General features: G+C 63.9%; 1 protein-coding gene across 1 annotated transcript in view; it reads left to right on the top strand.

Moving 5' to 3' along the window:
• The window catches only part of SCRIB (scribble planar cell polarity protein), a 71,968-nt gene that overhangs the window by 24,173 nt on the left and 29,193 nt on the right, over positions 1–18,602 (top strand). Inside the window, exons 11-25 of the mRNA XM_063131394.1 lie at positions 1,693–1,859; positions 1,978–2,108; positions 2,934–3,059; positions 3,586–3,837; positions 7,597–7,920; positions 9,112–9,174; positions 11,509–11,598; positions 11,734–11,811; positions 12,068–12,388; positions 12,655–12,735; positions 13,579–13,863; positions 14,350–14,460; positions 14,835–15,011; positions 16,223–16,339; positions 17,293–17,481. Of these exons, the coding sequence (XP_062987464.1) occupies positions 1,693–1,859; positions 1,978–2,108; positions 2,934–3,059; positions 3,586–3,837; positions 7,597–7,920; positions 9,112–9,174; positions 11,509–11,598; positions 11,734–11,811; positions 12,068–12,388; positions 12,655–12,735; positions 13,579–13,863; positions 14,350–14,460; positions 14,835–15,011; positions 16,223–16,339; positions 17,293–17,481 (2,512 nt within the window). The remainder of the gene's footprint in view (positions 1–1,692; positions 1,860–1,977; positions 2,109–2,933; positions 3,060–3,585; positions 3,838–7,596; positions 7,921–9,111; positions 9,175–11,508; positions 11,599–11,733; positions 11,812–12,067; positions 12,389–12,654; positions 12,736–13,578; positions 13,864–14,349; positions 14,461–14,834; positions 15,012–16,222; positions 16,340–17,292; positions 17,482–18,602) is intronic.

Here is an 18,602-nt window from a genome sequence, read left to right on the forward strand (position 1 = left end):
GGTCCACTTCATGCCTGCTGCTGGTCTTCCAGTGGGCCTGAACATGCTTGAGGGACCACGCGACCTCCCAAACCGCAGCTCCCACGTGGACGTGCCCAGCCTAAGAGGCCCGGCTCCTCCTCGCTGGTCCTCCCCTATGGAAGATCAGGAGGGCCGGAGCAAGAGATGGAGCCTTCTTGGTGGGGGAGCTGCTGCTGCAGCTGCAACTGCAACTCTGGGACCCCCTCCCACGTCGGTTTGCCTCTGGCTGCCTCTCTTCCAGTCTTTGGGTGGGTGGTAAATTTTTCGCTGAGGCCAGCATTGACTCCATACCCTGACCTCGAGGGAATTTTCGCATTGCTGCCTCTTGACGGTTCACTGCTGTCATCTTTTAATGATTCTGCATTGTTGTTGGCTGTCCTATCACACATGCTTTTTATTGCAAGACGGTTTGGTGGCTATTTTTAATAGAAAAGTGGGACAAAAAAGTGTTGACTAACCCTAGAAGGAAAGTGCCTGGCTGCTGAGGTGTTTTGAACATTCCAGTTGCTCAGATGTTCAAACTGCTGAAGGGCAGATGCATTCGTTTGATAGATTATCTGATACCCTTCAGTATCAACATCCTCAGGATGGCTCACAATAGGAGGGATGAAATGGTAAATGCAACCACAACAATATGACATTAAAAACGTCGATAAAACTAGCAACGTTCCGACATTCCTCCCCGTGAACTGTTATCAGACTGGGAAGATGACGAATTCGTTGCTTGGTGCCCAGAAGCTGAGAGTCGATGCCAGGCAAGGCTCCCATTGTGGGTGGAGGAGGAGGAGCCACCACAGAGGAGGCCTCCCTCTTCTCTCCGGGCACAGAGGCAGCTGTTCTTTCAGGGGCTCCCCTGGTGGGAAGGCCCGGCCGCGTGCTAGATGATGCGTGTCGTGTGAATGGAGGAGTATGTGGGCGAGAGGGATGGCGGAGCGGCCCCAGAAAAGATGAGCCGTTTTATCCCCCGCCCACTGGTCTTTGAGTGCTCCATTGCCTCATCCTGCTTTTGCTGGCCCCGGTCGGTGCTGAGGAGGCTTCTGGAAGGTCCTGCTCCAGCGTTAAGACTTCCCGGGCAGATGCTGCCCAGCGCTGCAGCCGTAAAGGGCGCCTTCTGCCTGGAAGGCCGCGGGCGGTAGGGCCTAGGGCGGAGCCTTTGCCTGTCTTGGCTTCAAGCAGCGCCATCGCTTCCGTTCCTGCCCGGGCAGAAGACGCGGCCACTTGTGCCCAGGCGGGGCTCCTGGGTGGCGGCTGGCAGTGCAGCGCGGGGCTCTCAGCGGAGCTTTCCTGAGGCGGAGCTCCGTGTCTGTCCGTCCGTCCATCCTCTCCCCAGGCCAGGGTCTGTGCCCCGAGCAGGAAGGAGTCAAGTGGCCCTGAGCACCGGTGGGGAGTTGGGGGTTGGGTTCTAGCCCAGCGTCTTGTCTCCAGCTCCTGCCCCCCTGCCATTTGGGGTTAGGGTAGGCTAGGAAGGCCAGCCTCCAGCCCGTCCTCCCATGTGTCCTGCCCTGGAGTCCGGTTTCTGGGGGAAGGGGCAGCCTAGAACATCTTAAATCCTTCAGCCAGTCCATCAGTTTGGCCTTCGGCTTGGCCTACTCGTGCCCAAATACTCTTGGGACGACACGCTTGAGGGATTGGGCCCGTGCCGGTCGATTCCATCGCTGCTTTCTGACGCAGGCTGCAGCACCTGCCCTTTGCCTTAACCAATCTCAACCTGAAGGCCCTCTGGCTGGCCGAGAACCAGTCGCAGCCGATGCTGAAGTTCCAGACGGAGGACGATGAGAAGACTGGAGAGAAAGTGCTCACCTGCTACCTCCTTCCGCAGCAGCCCTCCCCCAGCCTAGGTAACAGAGGCGCGGAGGCCAAGCCCTGCCCACGCCCCGGGATGGGAGAAGGCTGGGGGCGTGGTGGGGAAGGGCTCCCGAGTGCTGAAGAAACCCACCCTGCCTTCTCTCCCGCCAGAGAACCTCCTGCACAATAGCGTGGAGGAGAGCTGGACGGACACCAACCTCAACCGGGTCAGCGTGATCCAGTTTGTGGACGAGCCCAGAATGGATGACGAGGAGGAGGAAGAGCCTGGGACGGAGAAGAGGGTAACGGGCGGAGGAGGGGTTCCGGAGGGCGGAGGGCGGAGGCGCCGGGTTGGGTGGCCTCGTGGAGGGGGTGGGGAGTGGAATGCCACTTTGTGCACCAAAGTCACCAGACCGAAGAAAAAGATGCGTTAGAGCTGGGAAAACAGCAGAAAGAGGCGACTGGAATGATCAAGGGGACCGGAGCATCTCCTAGCTGAGGGAAGGTTAGAACAGCTGCCTGGAAAAAAGGAGGCCGAGGGGAGGCCCGATGGAGTTGTGCACAATTATGCCTGGTGTGGAGGATGTAGACAGGGAGGCATTGATGCCACAACCCACTGGGGTCACTGTCCCATGAAGCTGATGGGTGGGAAGGTTCAGGACAGGCCAAAGGAAGTCCTCCTCCTTCACACAGCGCAGGGTCCAGCTAGGGAGTTCCCTCCCTTGAGATGTGGCGATGGCCACCAAGTGGGAGGGCTTTTACAAAGGGGGCTGGATAAATTCCTGGAGGAGGAGGAGAAAGGCCATCCGTGGCTACTAGGCTTGATGGCTGTGTGCCGCCGCCAGCATCACGGGCAGTAGTCCTCTGTACGCCTGTTGTGTCCTGCCTGTGGGTTTCCCCTGCGTGAACCACCTGCTGGAGCAGACGGGCCCTTGGCCTGACCCAGCCTCAGGGCTCTTCTGTTGTTTGTACCGGGGGGCGGGGGGGAGAGTCCGGGCCTTAGCCCTGCTCTGCCACCTGCCTTGGGGCGGGGGCCAAGCGCAGGAGCTTTTGCAGCTGGCCCCACCTCCTGTCCCTGCTGCGGTGGTGACGGGTGCTCCCCCCGCCTCTGCTCCCTCCTCTCACAGGGGCTGCAGCGCAGGGCGACTCCACACCCCAGTGAGCTGAAGTCCATGAAGAGGGTCATGGAAGGGCGGCGCAGTGAGGCGTCCGCTGCCAAGCTGAGCGCTGAGCGGGACTCCCCCCGCTGCGAGGTGAGTGGGGCTGGGGCTCTCTGTGGGTCCTGGGCGGATGCTGGTTAGGCCCCGGCGCGTCCTTTGGGCTTGGCGTAGGCACCGCCAAAATAGGGGCGCGAATGTCCAGGGCATCTGGGACACGGGTGTCGCTCCTTCCAGGCGCCTGGAAGTGGCCCGGCCAGTTTCATCTGCCTGCTGCCTGCCAGAGTTGTCTCATACGGGGAGGCGCTCTCCAAGGGAAGCAGTCAAGCAAGCGGCACGAGGGCTCTCCGGAGATGCGCTCCGGACCCATCCAGCCTGCCCAGGGCTTTGAACAGGCTGGGGCAGAGGTGGCCGCTCCATTTCCCTCCGTGGCTTGGGGCGGGGGCTCTCCTTTCCCTAGCTGTAGAGGCATTGCGTGACTGTGCGGGGGCCCTGAGCTTGTGGGGGGAGGTCTCTCTCTCTCTCTCTCTCTCTCTCTCTCTCTCTCTCTCTCTCTCTGTGGGAGCGATGATCGGTGTGACTGTCTCTCACACACTCCTGACTTGCTCGGCGCCCTGTGCAGGAGAAGCGACTGAGCGCCACCTCCAACCGCAGTGAGGACTCCCGAGTCTCCAGCAGCACCATCTCTGCCAGCGGCCAGGAGGAGGCAGCGGTGAGGCATGTGCGAGAGACCCCAAGGCCTGGAGAGGCAGCAAGCGCTGCTCTGGAGGAGGAGGGGAGAGCGGAGGAGCAGGGCCGGCTGCGGCAGGAGGCGGCTGCGGCGGAGGAAGCAGCGGCAGACCCAGAGGACGAGCTAGAGGTGGAGTACAGCGAGGTAGGGGCCAGGGCAGCGCGTCGGGGCGGGGGCTCCTCGGGAGGCCTCCGTGAGCCGTGACGGAGGCCGGCCCCAGAGATGAGGCGGAAAGCGGAGCCCTGCCGCGGCCCCCAAGGTCGAGGAACGCTGCGAGCGCAACGGCTGCCTCCGGGCTGCGAGAGAGAGAGAGCGAGGGAGGGCAGCAGGGCGCTCTCTGCGGTGGCCTCTGCAGGGAAGAGGCCTGGGATGGAGGGTGCGGTGAGAAGGGCGTCTGCCGGGGCCCAGGGTCCTCTCGGAGCAGCAGGAGGGCTGAGGCGGGAGGAGCTCAGCTCCGAGAATGGGGAAAGCTGGGGGGGGGGGGCTGGCTTTGCTTTTGTGCAGGCGGCACGTGGAGAGACGTTGGCTCTGGGGGCAGAACCCAGGGGGCTCAGCCCAGGAAGGAGGCAGAACGCGGCATCCGTTGAGCATAGCCTGCCATTTTGAGGAGCTTTGCTGCCCATCCCGCCCCACCCCCCGATGCTTCTCATTGTGAGAACTCAGTGGTTCAACGCTCTCTTTTCTGGCTGTGAGCATTTTGATTGCTGTTTAGCTGCGCACGAGCCGCCGAAGCAGAGAGGCTGTGTGGAACGTGGGGCCTGTTGTCCCGACAGGGCAACCGTGGAGGCCAAAGGCCTTGCGTGGTGATCGTCCCGCCCAGCCCAGCTCCACGTGTGGAATGAGGGCTGGTCTTCTGCCCCTTCCGGTGGCAGCCGAGGGGAGTGCCGTGTTGAAGGGTTCCCTGCCTCCACGCCTCCTTGAAGGAGGACCCACGTGCGGCACGGAGCAGGTGGGCCGAGAAGCCCTGCTCCTGCCGCGCTCTTCTCCTCCTGGCAGGGAGCTTGTGTCCACGGGCCCCCGATCCCGGAGCAGCCTCCCTGTCCACGTTCTCCACACCATGCATAATTTTGTATGCCTCTCATGTCTCCCCACCGCCGCCTCCTCCTCCTCTTCTCCAAGCTAAACAATCCCAGCTGATGTGACCATCCTGAGCATGGTCTGTTGCCCACTTGGTTCGTGGATGGTTCTGTCCCATCTTTGTCGGGAGTTCTCCTGACAGAGACAGACATCCCAGATAGTGACTAGTGTCACCTTCAACTGGGGGTGGGGGCTACACTGGGGCCTGTACTGGGGCTGCGCATGATGGTCTCCAAGGGAAAGTCATCTCCATATTAATGCCCTAGAATTGCTAAAAGTTCAAAAGGCTCTAGTTGAACGTGAAGGACATCGCCCAAAACTGGCTTGTGTGAATTGCAACGGACAATACTGCCACTGTTAGGTATATTAATTAAAGAGGTGGGGGAACCCATCGAGGGCTCTTTCTTTGACTCAGGCGAGACCTCTGGGACGGGGCCACAGCCCAGTTGCACACCATTCGCTTGGCTGGAGGAGAGAACACACTGCGTGAAGCAGCGGGCCGGTCAGAAGGACCTTGACGTGAACGCATGTTAGACTGGGCAGTTGCATGCAGCCGTTTCCATCCAAGGGGAGAGCCTTGGAGTTTTGCTACTGGCGTGAACACCCAGTGCAATGTCACCTTTCCGGTTGCCTTTTCAATAGGTGTTCCTATTCAAGAGCTTTGCAAGGCCTTCATCCTTCATTAGAATCACAGAATAGTAGAGTTGGAAGGGGCCTTTAAGGCCATCAAGTCCAACCCCCTGCTCAATGCAGGAATCCACCCTAAAGCATCCCTGACAGAGGGTTGTCCAGCTGCCTCTTGAAGGCCTTTCAGGTGGGAGAGCCCACCACCTCCCAAAGTCACTGGTTCCATTGTTGTACTGCTCTAACAGGAGGTTTTTCCTGATGTCCAGCTGGAATCTGGCTTCCTTTATCTTGAGCCCGTTATTCCGTGTCCTGCACTCTGGGAGGATCGAGAAGAGATCCTGGCCCTCCTCTGTGTGACAACCTTTTAAGTATTGGAAGAGGGCTATCCTGTCTCCCCTCAATTTTCTCTTCTCCAGGCTAAACATGCCCAGTTCTTTCAGCCTCTCTTCATAGGGCTTTGTTTCCAGACCCCTGATCATCCTGGTTGCCCTCCTCTGAACACGCTCCAGCTTGTCTGCGTCCTTCTTGAATTGTGGAGCCCAGAACTGGACGCAATACTCTAGATGAGGCCTAACCTGGATGCAATACTCTAGATGAGGCCTAACACTTGAGCCCGTGAGTCCGTGTCCTGCACTCTGGGAGGACCGAGGAGAGATCCTGGTCCTCCTCTGTGTGTTGACTTTTCAAGTGCAATTTGCTTAGGAGTTTCTCTGTTTTGAGGTTTTTAGTTTGTTTGATACTGTGATGTCTTTGTCAAACGGAGTGCTACGGGCCCATTGCGTCCTTCCCTGGCCTTCCTGTAGCCTTTGTACCCAGAGATGGTCGTATCCCGCTGGTGGTCTCTGTTCTGCCAGGTTTTCATGATCCTCGCTCTCCAAATGTTCTCCTTTAAACAGCTCCCATCTTGACTTGGAGATGGAGAAACTCCCTCCCCTGCGTCCTCTCCAGATGCATCTGCTGCGTGCATTTCTCCCTGGGGCCCTTTGGTCTCTTTCCTGGGGGGGTGGGGGTTATGTCTGCCCCACCCCCACTTGGGCAATAAAAACATTTTCACCTCGGGGTGATTCGGCCTGGATTGGCTTTCCCCCAGGGTTCAGTTCAAAAGCTGCTTTGCAACGCTTCGTTGTTCACGGCCGGCGGCTGGGGGCTCCCTTCTGGCTCCAGCGGAGACCCATCCCTTTGGTACAGATCCAGCTTGTTCCCAAATTTCCCCAGTGCCTAATAAATCTTTCCCTCTCCTCCCTGCACCCCGCTTTCTTCCACATGCCTGGAGCAGGCAGCATTTCAGAGAAAGCCACCTTGGAAGTCCTGGCTTTCAAGCGCCTACTGGCAGCCTAAATTTGGCTTCCAGGGCCTCATGACTCGCGTGCCCCCCACGCCGCGATGAGGACTGCTGCCTCTCCCCCCCCCCCAGCCGTGCTATCTAGGTGATGCGCAAAACGTGCAGGTTTCGCACCAGGCAGGCAGCCTGCCCAGCCGTCACAAGCCCAGCGTTGCTTCTGCTGCACCCGTGGGCGAGGGTGGCTCTACAGGGTTCGTTAAACTTGTATGCCACTGTGGGCTCCAACATGTGTAGCCACTCGCGAAGCGATGAACCCCCACCCCCCACCCCCCGTGCTTCAAGGGGGCTTCCTTCCCTTGGCTCGTTGAATGACTTGGCCAAACAGGCAGCAGCACGGAAGCAGTGTTCCCCCTCCCCCCCTCCGAAACCCAGGTTTTCCCGCCAGTTGGCATCAACATCTAGCCAAGAGCCCGCCTGCCCGTCCTGCGACAGCTGCTGTGGCAGCTGATGTGAGCACGGCTCAGTCGAAAGACGGGGGGGGGGGGGGCTGCACCTCCTAGGCCTGCAACGGGCTGGGCTGCTCCTCACCATTTAAGCCCTCCGAGCCCTCTCGGGAAGGGCCTGCCCTGCCTTTTTATGGGAAGCAGGGGCCCTTCAGGACGACAGGCCCTGGGCTGATGGTGATGGGGGGCCTGGGGCTGCTGATCTGCCGCCTCCCCCCCCTTGAGAGGAACTGTGCCAGTCCACCCCCCCACTGCCAAAGAGGGCTGGTGCCATCTTGAGCCTGGGGGCTCTTTCCCCCTCGGACTCCCATGTGCAGCCTAGAGCCGGGGGTGGCGGGTGGGCAGGAGCAGGCGTGCCTGCTGGGCCAGGTGGCTTGAGCAGTCCTGTCCTGGGCGGGGGGTGTTCCTTTGCAGCCCACGGTGCACTTTGCTGAAGACACGCTGGTCCCCAGTGAGGATGACGAGGAGGAGGAGGGACGGCCCTTCCCAGTGGGGAAGCAGCGGCTGATCCGCAAGGACACCCCCCACTACAAGAAGCACTTCAGGATTGCTCAGTTGCCCCGGCCTGAGGCGGTGGTGGCCCTCCTGCAAGGCTTGAGTGCTGAGGAGGGGCCCCAGGAGGAGGAGGAGGAGGCCGCGGCCGTGGCCGCAGCAGAGGAGGAAGAGGAGCCGGAGCAGGCGGGGTGGGACGAAGAGGAGGCCAGGAATGGGGCGCCGGCTATCCCACCCTCTGTCAAGGTAGGGGGGCCTGGCCTGGCCAGGGTAGGGAGTGGCTCCACACCTGGGCAGGCGCAGGGGGGCCAGGGGACGTGCCCCGGCCCCCAGTTGGCCGTGCTGTTGGGGCCACCTCTGAGCTGCCCACTACCCGCTCTCCCACAGCATGCCGGCCTGCTTTTGGGCTTGGCCATGCTGGTGTCGCTGGGGAGTGAGGGAGCAGCGGATCCCGTGCTCCTGGCGAAGCGCAGCGCTGGGGCCTCTGTGCGCCCTCTCCCTCGAGAGCCGTGTGCCCTCAGGCCCTGGGCTGGGTAGAGAGGGCTGCCTCTGCTCCCCGGGGCCTGCCTGGCCGGCCTCATCAATGGGCCTCCGATGATGGCGCTGCTGCAGGGGGGTGTCTCCTCCGGGGCTGCTCCATCCTCTGCCGAACGTGGCGAGGGCACGGCAGCACCCAGAGCATGGGTTGGGGGTTGGTACCATCTATGTGGCCTGGCGGAGGGCCAGCCCTGCCCGGAGATCTGCAGCCTGGGCTCCTGCCCGAGCTGGGGGAGGCCGTGGAGACGGGAGCCCCCGGCCCCTCCTTCCTGAGGGTGGGCCCCCAGCAGGGCCTGGGCGTGTCCCCTCTCCTCCTGACTGTGGCTGCTCAGAGGAGCGGCCCTTTCAGGGCAGGGGCGGTGGGGTGCTCTTGCTTTGAGGAATGCCTCAGCCAGGCCCCACGTCCCGAGGGAGAGTGGCCTGCCACGCCTAGGCCCGGATGCGCTCCTGCCTTGTGCCGGAGGAGGAGGAAGGGGACTCCTGCGCTCTCCGCCTCTCCTCCCCCACTGGCAGGGCACCTGCGGATACTTTAAGAACCGGGCGTGGGGCCGTGGGGCTGCCGTGGCGGTCGGGAGGAGCAGCGGCTGCCTCTGAGTGCCGGCCTTTTGCAAGGGGGGAGGGGATTGGCCAGGGGGAGGGGAGTTGGTCTGCCTCTGCCCGCCTCCGTGGCGAGCCCCCCCTCGCCGCTGCCGCTTGCCCTCTCGTTCTCTCCCCTCCCTCCCTCCCTCCCTCCCTCCCTCCTCCTGCTGCTCTCTCTGGTGTGGGGCTCCTTGGTGCCAGGAGCGGGGCCTGCCCGCTTGCCCGCCCACTTGCCTGCCTGCCCCTCTGCCCCTGGTGGCGGCCCTCGGCCCTCCTTCTCCACTAACCCGCATGCCTCTCTGCTGGTTCCTGTCCTAACAGGGGGTGTCGTTTGATCAAGCCAATAACCTGCTGATTGAGCCTGCTCGCATTGAGGAGGAAGAGGTCTGTACCGCCCGGCTGGGAACCATTTCCTCCCCCACCCCCACCCCCACCCCCGCCGCCTGCCCCTTCTCCTTGGGCTCAGCTGGACCTGATCCTGAGGCTGCCGCTCTGCGTCACGGAGGCAGCTCCTCTCCTCTCCCTGTGCCTGAGCTGGGAATCGTGGCTGGTGCTGGGGGGGGGAGTTCCTCCCCCTCCCTGTCAGGAAGGGAGGTGAGGAGGGCCCTGGAGGCACCATGTACAGCACCATGTACATTGATGGTGCTATATAAATAAATAATAATAATAATAATAATAACAACAACAACAACAACAACAACAACAACAACTTCCATCGCCTGAAGCGAGCTCAGAGGCCGGAGGGGGGGGCAGCAGCAGCTGTGCCGCTGACGGTCTACGGCGCTTGGACGGTTGCGGGACGGGCGGAGGAGCGCCTCCCCGTCTGCGTGCCGAAGGCACCGGTTCAGCACCTCCTGGAAGGATCAGCAGCCAGGCTGGAGAGCCCCCACCCGGCTGGGTAAAAGGCGGCTCCCCTGATTCCTGGGAGCTCCGTCCTTTGGGCCCAGCTCCACTCTCGCGGCGGGCCTTGACTCCCAGGGAGAACTCCCGAGCGGGACCCAGGCCATGCACTCGTCACAGCCTGCCTAGTGTTGGCCCCAGTGTGGCTTTGCCTCCCTGGATTCCTGCACAGAGGAAAAGGCAACGCTGAGCCCCGCCGGAAGAGAAGTTGGGTGGCGGTGGGGCCCCCTTGCTCTTGGGGCTTCTGCTGCCGGGGAGACGGATCCCTCCTCCCTCCCACTCAGCCACCCACGGGAAGCCCTCCACTTCACACACACACCCCGGCTTTGGGGATTCGGACCTGGCCGTGTCCCCGCCCTGGCGGGTCTGTGCCGAGGCCGTGTGCTGCCCTTCCCCCTGGGCTTGTACGGGATCCTCACTGCCCTGCTGCCCACCATGTGCCTTCCTTGTAGGGGCCAGCAGGCACCCTCCAGCCTCTCTGCAAAGTGCCCCTCCCTCCTTCCCTCCTTCCCTTCCTCCCTCCGTGCCACCTGAGCACTGTTGCTGTCACCCAGAGAGGCTCCAGCACCCCTGGGGCTGAGCCCGGGGGCAGCGCCTCGCTCTCCCTCTCTCCGTGCCCTGCCCAGGAGTGTCCTCGAACGTCAGGCCTGGTGGTGGTGGCGGTGGTGGTGGTGTGAGTGCCGCTTGCTTCCCTCCCTCCTCCGGCTTTCCTGGCAGCTGCTTGACCTGTGCCTTCTGAGAGGACTGCTGAGGCTGAGCTGCTTGCTCACAAGGGCCCCAGAGTCCACCTTGGGCCACCGTCGTCTCCTGGGCCCCTTGGTGGTGGGCAGGTGGGGCCCCGCTCGTGGTGGCCGGAGGCGCCCCGCCTGCCGGGAGCACGGGGGCTCCTTCCCTGCTGGCCTGGCTGCAGCTGGCCCTCCCGGGGCCAAGGGTCCGGTCCCCCGCTTGGCCTGCCCACGTGCCCCCAGTGCCCAGGGGCAGGTGAGCCTGAGCTGGCCCTGCGCTCCGTCGCCTCCAAGGCCGCAGGCTGCCTCCCGCCCTGCCCCCTTCGCTTCGCCAGGCTCTCCCCAGCCCCCAAGGGCTCCTCTCGGAGGCTGTTGGCCCTCCCTCGCGGGAGCGGCTCTTCGACAGGGCAGACCAATATAGCGCCTCTAATCCTTGCCTGGGGCCCCTGGCGAGCTCCCGGGGGAGGGATGAGGCGCTTGGAATGCGTTGGCTGGCCGGGACGCGATGTGCCGGAGTGCCCGCCGGCCTCTTCGCCTGAGTTTGCCCTTGCTGCAGTCGGAGCGAGGCCGCCCGCCTGGGCAGCTTCTCCGGCTCTCACTGCTGCTGCTGCTGCTGGCGTGCAGAGCGTGCCCCTGGGCTGCACGCCTTTCAGTGCTGGACTCCGCAAGCAGGGCTCAGCAGCAGTCCCAGCCACGTCATGGGAGGGGGGGAGGCACTTGCGCTCCAGCCTGCTCCCTCCCCCCAGTCCCAGCCGGGGGCCTGGGCAGGAGCTGGCATGCCTGCCCCCCTCCCCCCGGTTCCGCACTAGCACGATGTCGCTCGTCAGGCCAGGGCGGGGCGGGGGGCGAGCGGATGTGTCAGCCCACCAACAAGAGATGGGCCCTGTTGAGGTGCAGCGGACCCTCTCCCTCTGACGATGAAGAGGCGCCCTCATGCTGCCGGTGGCCTTTGCCCGTCCAGGGCTGTGGGGGGGGGGCAGCCTTGTGGGGAGCTGGCTCATGACAGCACCCTGCATCTCTGCTTGTGCCTCTCGTGGCTTCTTTGCTGCTGCCCTGACCGCCACCCCCATAACGCCGGTCCCTTTTGTTTCAGCTGACTGTGGTCATTGTGCGGCAGACGGGGGGGCTTGGCATCAGCATTGCGGGGGGCAAAGGCTCCACCCCCTACAAGGGAGATGACGAGGTAACAGCCGGCAGCCCCCAGGGCTGGTTCGGGAGGGAGATGTGGGCCTGGGTCCACCGTGGCCTTCCTTCCCCCGAGGCGAGGGTGGCCCAGCTCCAGAGCTGAGCCCCGGCTGACTGGCTCTTCTCTCCCCAGGGGATCTTCATTTCCCGTGTGTCCGAGGAGGGCCCGGCAGCCCGTGCAGGGGTGCGGGTGGGGGACAAGCTCCTGGAGGTGAGTGGTCCCCGTGGGAGCGTGTGGGGAGACCCTCCCCTACCCTACCTTATCTTCTTCCAGGGCTTCTGCCCTCCCAGCCTGCCTGCCTGGCCGGCCGGCCTATCAGGTCACCGTGTGGTCTGGGGGCTGGTGCCTCTGCCCTAGTAGCTGTTTTCAGGAAGAGGGGGCCGTGGGTGAGCCTGCCTGGCTGCTGGTGGTGGGCCGCCTCCGCCTCAATGGGGGCGTGGTCTCCTCTGCTCCTTGCCTCACACAGGTGAACGGTGTGTCGCTGCACCACGCCGAGCACCACGTGGCTGTGGAGGCCCTGCGGGGCTCCGGCAGCAGCGTCTCCATGACGGTCCTGCGGGAGCGGATGGTGGAGCCGGAGAACGCCATCACGGTGACGCCGCTGCGGCCGGAGGACGACTACAGCCCGCGTGAGCGCCGGGAGGGCCTGCTGCTGTTCCCGGAAGGGCCCGAGGGATCCGGGCCCCAGGCCCAGAGGCTCTCTGCCTGCCTGATGCGGAACGAGCGGGGGCTGGGCTTCAGCATAGCCGGGGGCAAAGGCTCCACGCCCTACCGGCCTGGGGACACGGTGAGAGCGAGGGCCCTCCGTGGAGGAGGCGCGGGGGGAGGGCAGGGCCTGTCCCTTTAACCCGTGGCTGGCACAGGCTCCGGGCGATACCCGATCCCTGCCTGGTGGCAGCTTATTCCTGGCTCCTGCTGACACAGAGCCTGAGGGGCGCTGGCCGGGGCAGAGGAGAGCAGAGCGGGGCCCAGCAGCCGGAGGTCTGGGGGTGCCCTCAGAGGGGGAGGGGGAGGGGGAGGGCAGGCTCTTGACTGGCGTCTCCTTCTTCCCAGGGGATCTTCATTTCGCGGATCGCGGAGGGGGGCGCGGCGCACCGGGACGGGACCCTGCATGTGGGCGACAGGGTCATCTCGGTGAGTCGGAGTGGCACGGGGAGGAGGGGGGCTGGCTGCTTGGCCAGGCCGAGTGCCTGCCCTAGAGACCGAGCTGAGGGGGGGTCCTTTCTTGGCGTGGCGTTCCTCAAGCATCAGGAGGGGTCCCTGGAAAGCCTCCGGCCATAGAAGGGGGGGCTGCATAGAGCTAGAGGGCAGGAGGGGGCCTGAAGGTGGTGTGCATGTGCCTCCTCCCCCCTTTCTCCCCGGAGCTCCGTGAAGACATTTATGGCACGGTGGTTTTACTCCGGAGCGTCTCTCTTCTCCTACCTGCTCAATTCTCCTGCTCTTTACTAACCTCCTTTTCCTGCCTGGCCTGGGGGCCGGAGGGGGGGGGGCTGTTTCTCTGCCACCTGTGAAACACCCCCTCCCTCCACCCCCCCAGGCCAGGCTCTCTGCCCAGCAGCTGTGGGGAGAACGTGCGGTTGAGCGGGGTAAGCCCCGGGACGGCCTCGTCAGTGCTGGCTTCCGTCTGTCTGTCTGTCTCTCTCTCTCTGTCTCTCTCTCTCTCTCTGACTCTCTTTAATCCCCCTTCTGTATGATGTGAATTTCACCTCCCCACCCCCAAAATGGCATCTTCTTCAGTAGGGCAAGCATGGAAGGGGGGGAGGGGAGCTTGCTCCCTTGACAGAGGGGGGGGGAGGGAGGGCGGCCCAAAGGCAGCGGGGGAGGGGCTCCTCCTGGCCTCCTCCTCCTCCTCCTCCTCTCTCCCCCCCCACGAGCTCAGCACAGCTCTCCCCTCCGTTGCTGCCCACCCCTCGCCCCGTCCCCGGGTCCACTGCCCGCCCGCCTGCCCACCGTGACGCTGGTTTGGGGCCCTTCTAGATCAATGGGGTAGACATGACGGAAGCCAGGCATGATCAGGCCGTAGCGCTGCTTACTGCCGCCTCCCCCACCATCGCGCTGCTGGTCGAGAGAGAGGCCGCCGCCACCGCCGCCGCTGCTGCCACCCAGCCCAGCCAGGGAGACCTGCCCCCGGGGGGGCAGCGAGGGCAGCGGGTGCACTCCCCTCCGCCCCCGCCCGGCCCAGGGGAGAGCCCGCCTGAGGAGACGCCCCCGCCCCACCAGAGCCACCTGCCCCCGAAGCTGGAGGGCCAGTACCCCATCGAGGTAGGTTTGCCCCGCTGAACGGCAGGGCGGTGGGGTGGGAAGAGGGCCCCCCTGCTGCGGCCAAGATGGCCCCCTGCAGCCTCTGGGTCCCCTCCCTCCGGGCCTGAGCCTCGCGTGGCTCAAGGGTCTCCTTCGAAAGCCTCCTCCTCCCCCACCCCCCAACAGTGTGTTGCCCCCGCTTTGGACTGGCGAGAGCGCCCCCCCCTTTGAGGGGCCGGCCTGCCTGCCTGCCTCAGGGCTGCCGTTGCACCCTTCGCGTCTGCCAGCTTCTGCTCTGGCGGCCCTCGGAAGGACCGTTGGTCCTGCAGCCCACCTCCTTGCGTGGGGCTTGGCGGGTCCCTTCCCCTTCCCAAGGGGGCCCTCCCTGCCAGCGGTCCCTCCTGCCTGCCCACCCCAGGCAGATCTGTCTGCCCCCCCCCATTTCCTCCCCAGTGCGCTCCTCCGCTCCCACCCTTGACGCTTCCTGGTGTGTCTGCCTACCTACAGGAGGTGTGCCTGGTCAAAGCAGGGGGGCCGCTCGGGCTCAGCATTGTGGGGGGCAGCGACCACTCCAGCCACCCCTTTGGCATCCACGAGCCTGGGGTCTTCATTTCCAAGGTAGAGAGGGGCAGGGGCCACTGTCGGCTCCGTGAGGGGCCTCTTCTTTCCCTCAGGTGGGGAGAGAGGGTGGGTGGGGTGGGATGGGACCCCCCAGGGGTTCCCCATACTCTACGCTTTCCGGGTCCTTCTTTTCCCAGCAGGCTCTGGCACCTGCTTCTCCCAGTAGGGAGGGGCAGGGAGGGGCTCGGTGGACTAACCCTGCCCCCCACCCCCGAGCCTGGGGGACCCCCTTCAGCCGCTCCGGTGCCTGGGCCCCCATCCGAGCCCTTCACGCCACATCCTGCAGCTCCGCAGAGCCCCTGCTTGGCGGTCCCTCCCTCCCTCCCCCTGCCTGCCCCGCCCCGCCCTGCCCGCCTGCCTTGCCGTTGCAGGTCATCCCCCGGGGCCTGGCCTCCCGCTGTGGGCTGCGCGTGGGGGACCGCATCCTGGAGGTGAACGGCATCGCTCTCCGCCATGCGACGCACCAGGAGGCCGTGAGCGCCCTGCTCTCCAACACGCAGGAGCTGAGGATGGTGGTCAGGCGGGACCCTCCCCCGCCCGGGATGGAGGTAGGCCAGCGGGGAGCCCCCCGGGGCGATGGGGGTGGGGTGGGGGGTTTCAGGGCCGCCGAGCCTGGGTGGCTCTCTTGGCTCCTCCTGTGAGGAGGGCGCAGCAGGGCAGGCTTGCCGGGTGAGCCACGCCGGCTCTGCAGCCCCTTGTTGCGGAGGTCCAGCCGCTTCCCCACAAACGCCAGAAGAAGCTGGCTTGGAGCCAAGGCGGGGGGAGCCCAGGGAGCCCCGTTCCCCCTTCCCCCACGGGGGAAGCCCACAGCAGGACGAGAGCGCTGGCGTGCCCTGCCGCCCCTGCTTCCCGGCACCCAGCGTGTGCGGGGGCTCCCTCCCTTCCTCCCTCCGGTGCTGGAGGCCCTGCACAGCCGCCTTCTCCGTGAATTTTTCCTGGCCCCCTTCCAACGCCACCCAAATTGTGGGCCATCGCCACATCTTGTGAGGCCGAACTCCACTGCTTGGCTCTGGAGACCTTCCTTGGATCTCCCCACGGCCCGTTTCGCTCCGTGGCCTCGTGAGAGCAGGAGGAGAGCACTTGCCACGGTCTCCACGCCTCCCCCCACTTGCCACGGTCTCCACGCCTCCCCCCGCTTGCCATCCCTGCCCTCGTCACCCCCGACTGCAGCCCCTGCGCTGTTCGGGCCGCCCTTGCCTGGCACCTCTGCAGTGACCCCTCCCCCTGCGCCCCGCTCAAACCGCCCAGAGAGCTTCGGCTGTGGGGCAATATATAAACGCAGTAAATAAATGAACAGTGGCATGTTTTGGGGTCGCAGCGGAGCCCCGTGTGGGGGCAGATGTGTCTCTTGCCCTCGGCTGCCTCCCTGCCTCCCTGCCTGCCTGCCTGTGCCGGCTCTTCCGTCCCCACTGAGGTGCCGGTGGCCACGCCAGTGCTGTTGCAGAGGTGGCCCCCTGTGCCTGGGCGTGGGCCCCAGGCCCGCTCCTTCCGCCTGAGCCTGGGGGGCCCCAGCCAGGCTTCCTCTCCTCCTGCTGAGCCAGGGGGCTCCCGCAGGCGCTGTACAGGGGGACCCCCCTCTGCTGGGGAGACGGGGCGGGGGCTTGCTTGCTTGCTTGCTGCCGCTGCCGCCTAAGTAGGGGAAAAGTGCTGGAGCCCCCGTGAGCGGAGCCCCTGAAGGCCCAAGCGCCCTCCGGGGCGGGGGGGGGCGTCGTCGGCGTCACAGCTCTGCCCTTCTCCACCTCCTCCTGTGCGCTTGCAGGAGATCTGCATTGAAAAGAGGCCGGGAGAAAAACTGGGCATCAGCATCCGAGGCGGCGCCAAGGGCCACGCGGGCAACCCCTTCGACCCCACGGACGAGGGCATCTTCATCTCCAAGGTACCTGCGGCTGGAACCACCGCCACCCCCCTGCCCCCCATCCCGGCGTGCCCACCTGGCGGCACCGGGTAGAAGCGGGGCCTTCCTGGCGCGTTGCCTGCCTCCCGTTCCCCTGTGGCCGCTCCGGTCACCGTGCTGCCCCCGCCCACGTGTGTCACGGCTCCAAGGCTTCACGCATCCAGAGAAGTGGCTTTCAGTCCGCAAAAGCTGCTGCCGTTAGTCTTTACGGTGCCGCAAGTCGGTCTTGCTGCAGAAGCCCTTTCCCCGTCTTCTCCTCTGGAAAGGAAAATACGGTCAAGGTACAGGAAAACAGCAAATGTCACTGTTTCAAAGGAGTCGGAGCCGCAAACGGCCAAAAGATCAAGCCAAAGAACAGCCGTGGAAACCCGCCCGCCAGCGTCCCCTGCCGTCTCGAACCACCGAAGGCGTGGAGGGGCCTCTCTGGGTGGGGGATTCCAGGCTGTGGCCTCCGTTCCTCCCCGGGGGTGGCCGGGGGCTGTGCCAGCAGTTGGCTGCCTGCAAGCCCGGGCTGGCTGGCCGGAGGCCCCTTGGCCTTGCCTGCCTCCCACTGCTGCCTTTGGTTTGGGGGGCGGAGTGTGTGTGTCAGGCAGGGCGGAGGGCTCGGCTGCTTCCCTGGGCAGGGCTGTTTCCCTGACTCAGGCCGGTCTCCAGATTCCCTCTCCCAGCAGCCTCTGACCGCATGGCCAGGATGGCTGGGACAAAGCTCAGAGCACCTGCAGTGGGACGTCTTGCCCTCCGTGCCCGGATTGATGTCGCCCTCTCCGTGAGGGGCTGCAGGCCTGCCGCCTGATCCTTTTCCCTGCCTGGGGGCGGGGCAGGGTGCCACCACACGAGAGGCTCTGCGGAACGTGGGCAGGGCCTTTCTCCTTCCCCTGAAGCAGCTGCCCGGCCTCCGGCTTGCCGCTGCTCAGCCTGGTCTTCCTCTCTGGCAGGTCAGCTCCACAGGGGCTGCAGCCCGCGACGGCCGGCTGAAAGTGGGCCTGCGCATCCTGGAGGTGAATCACCAGAGCCTGCTGGGCATGACGCACACGGAGGCGGTCCAGATCCTGCGCGCCATAGGGGACACTCTGCTGGTGCTCGTCTGCGATGGGTTTGACCCCAAGGCTGTGGTGGCCATGGAGGTGAGTGGCCGGCTGAGGCTGTGGGCTCTCCAGCCCCGGCCAGCGGATGGACCGTGCTGCGGTGCCTCTCCGGCTGGGATACTTGGACCTGCCGCCCTCTGGTGCTGCTGACGACCCCCCTCCCTTCCCCTCCCCTCTTGAGAGGCAGCGTCCCGTCCCCGTCCCCTCCGTGGCTAAAGCTCAGGGGCCACGCCTGCCCAGTTGCCTGTGGGTGTCCACGTGTGGAGCTGCCCTCCAGGGGTTTCTGAGCTCTGGGGTGCCCGTGGGGGGCAGGGTGGGGGGCGGGCAGCAGGGCATCCGTGGGGCTCTCAGCCCCTCTGCCAAACATGTCTCTCCCTCTTTGACTCCACCCCGCTAATCTCCAAAACAAGCCTTCACCAATACGGCCTTAAGTTTTCTTCGACCCTTATTGTCAAAGAAAAACAATAAATGCTTTGGAGGGCCGCCTGGTTCTTGTGTGAACAATTTATAACATAGAGAACAATCTTATGTAAGACGATGATGATGATTAATTGCATTTGTGTACCACCCCATAGCTGAAGCTCTCTGGGCGGTTTACATAAGATAAAAACACTTAAAAAACAACATACAAAAATTAAAAACCACAAAAACATACAATATACACCTACATTTAAAAACCACTGTAACAACTTTTTTAAAATTACCAGCCTAAAAAAACAGCCCCAGGCTAATGACATATTGCTAAATGCCTGGGACAAGGGAAAAGCCTTGACCTGGCGCTGGAAAGATCACCATGTCGGCGCCAGGCGGGCCTCGTCAGGGAGATTGTTCCACAGTTGGGGGGCCGCCACAGAGCAGGCCCTCTCTCTTGTTACCGTCCTCCCAGCTTCCTTCGGAGTAGGCAGCCGGAGGAAGACCTTAGATGTTGAGCGTAGTGTACCTAGTGTAATACGGCAGCATAAAGCTTATTACTCGAGACCTACCAGACTGATTTTGCTCATTTTTCTTCTAAACTGAAGCTTGAGCAGCGTAAGACATGCAGAAAATGTTGAAAGTTCAAAAAAGTTCAAAGCTCAAGCTATAATAGCAATTAATTTCCTTCAGGGAGGGAGAAGGGGACAGAGGCGGCCAATTGTAGCGCGTGGGGGCGTGGCTGCACC

The sequence above is a fragment of the Elgaria multicarinata genome, chromosome 7 (genome assembly GCF_023053635.1).
Source record: "Elgaria multicarinata webbii isolate HBS135686 ecotype San Diego chromosome 7, rElgMul1.1.pri, whole genome shotgun sequence".
Classification (NCBI taxonomy): Eukaryota; Metazoa; Chordata; class Lepidosauria; order Squamata; family Anguidae; genus Elgaria; species Elgaria multicarinata.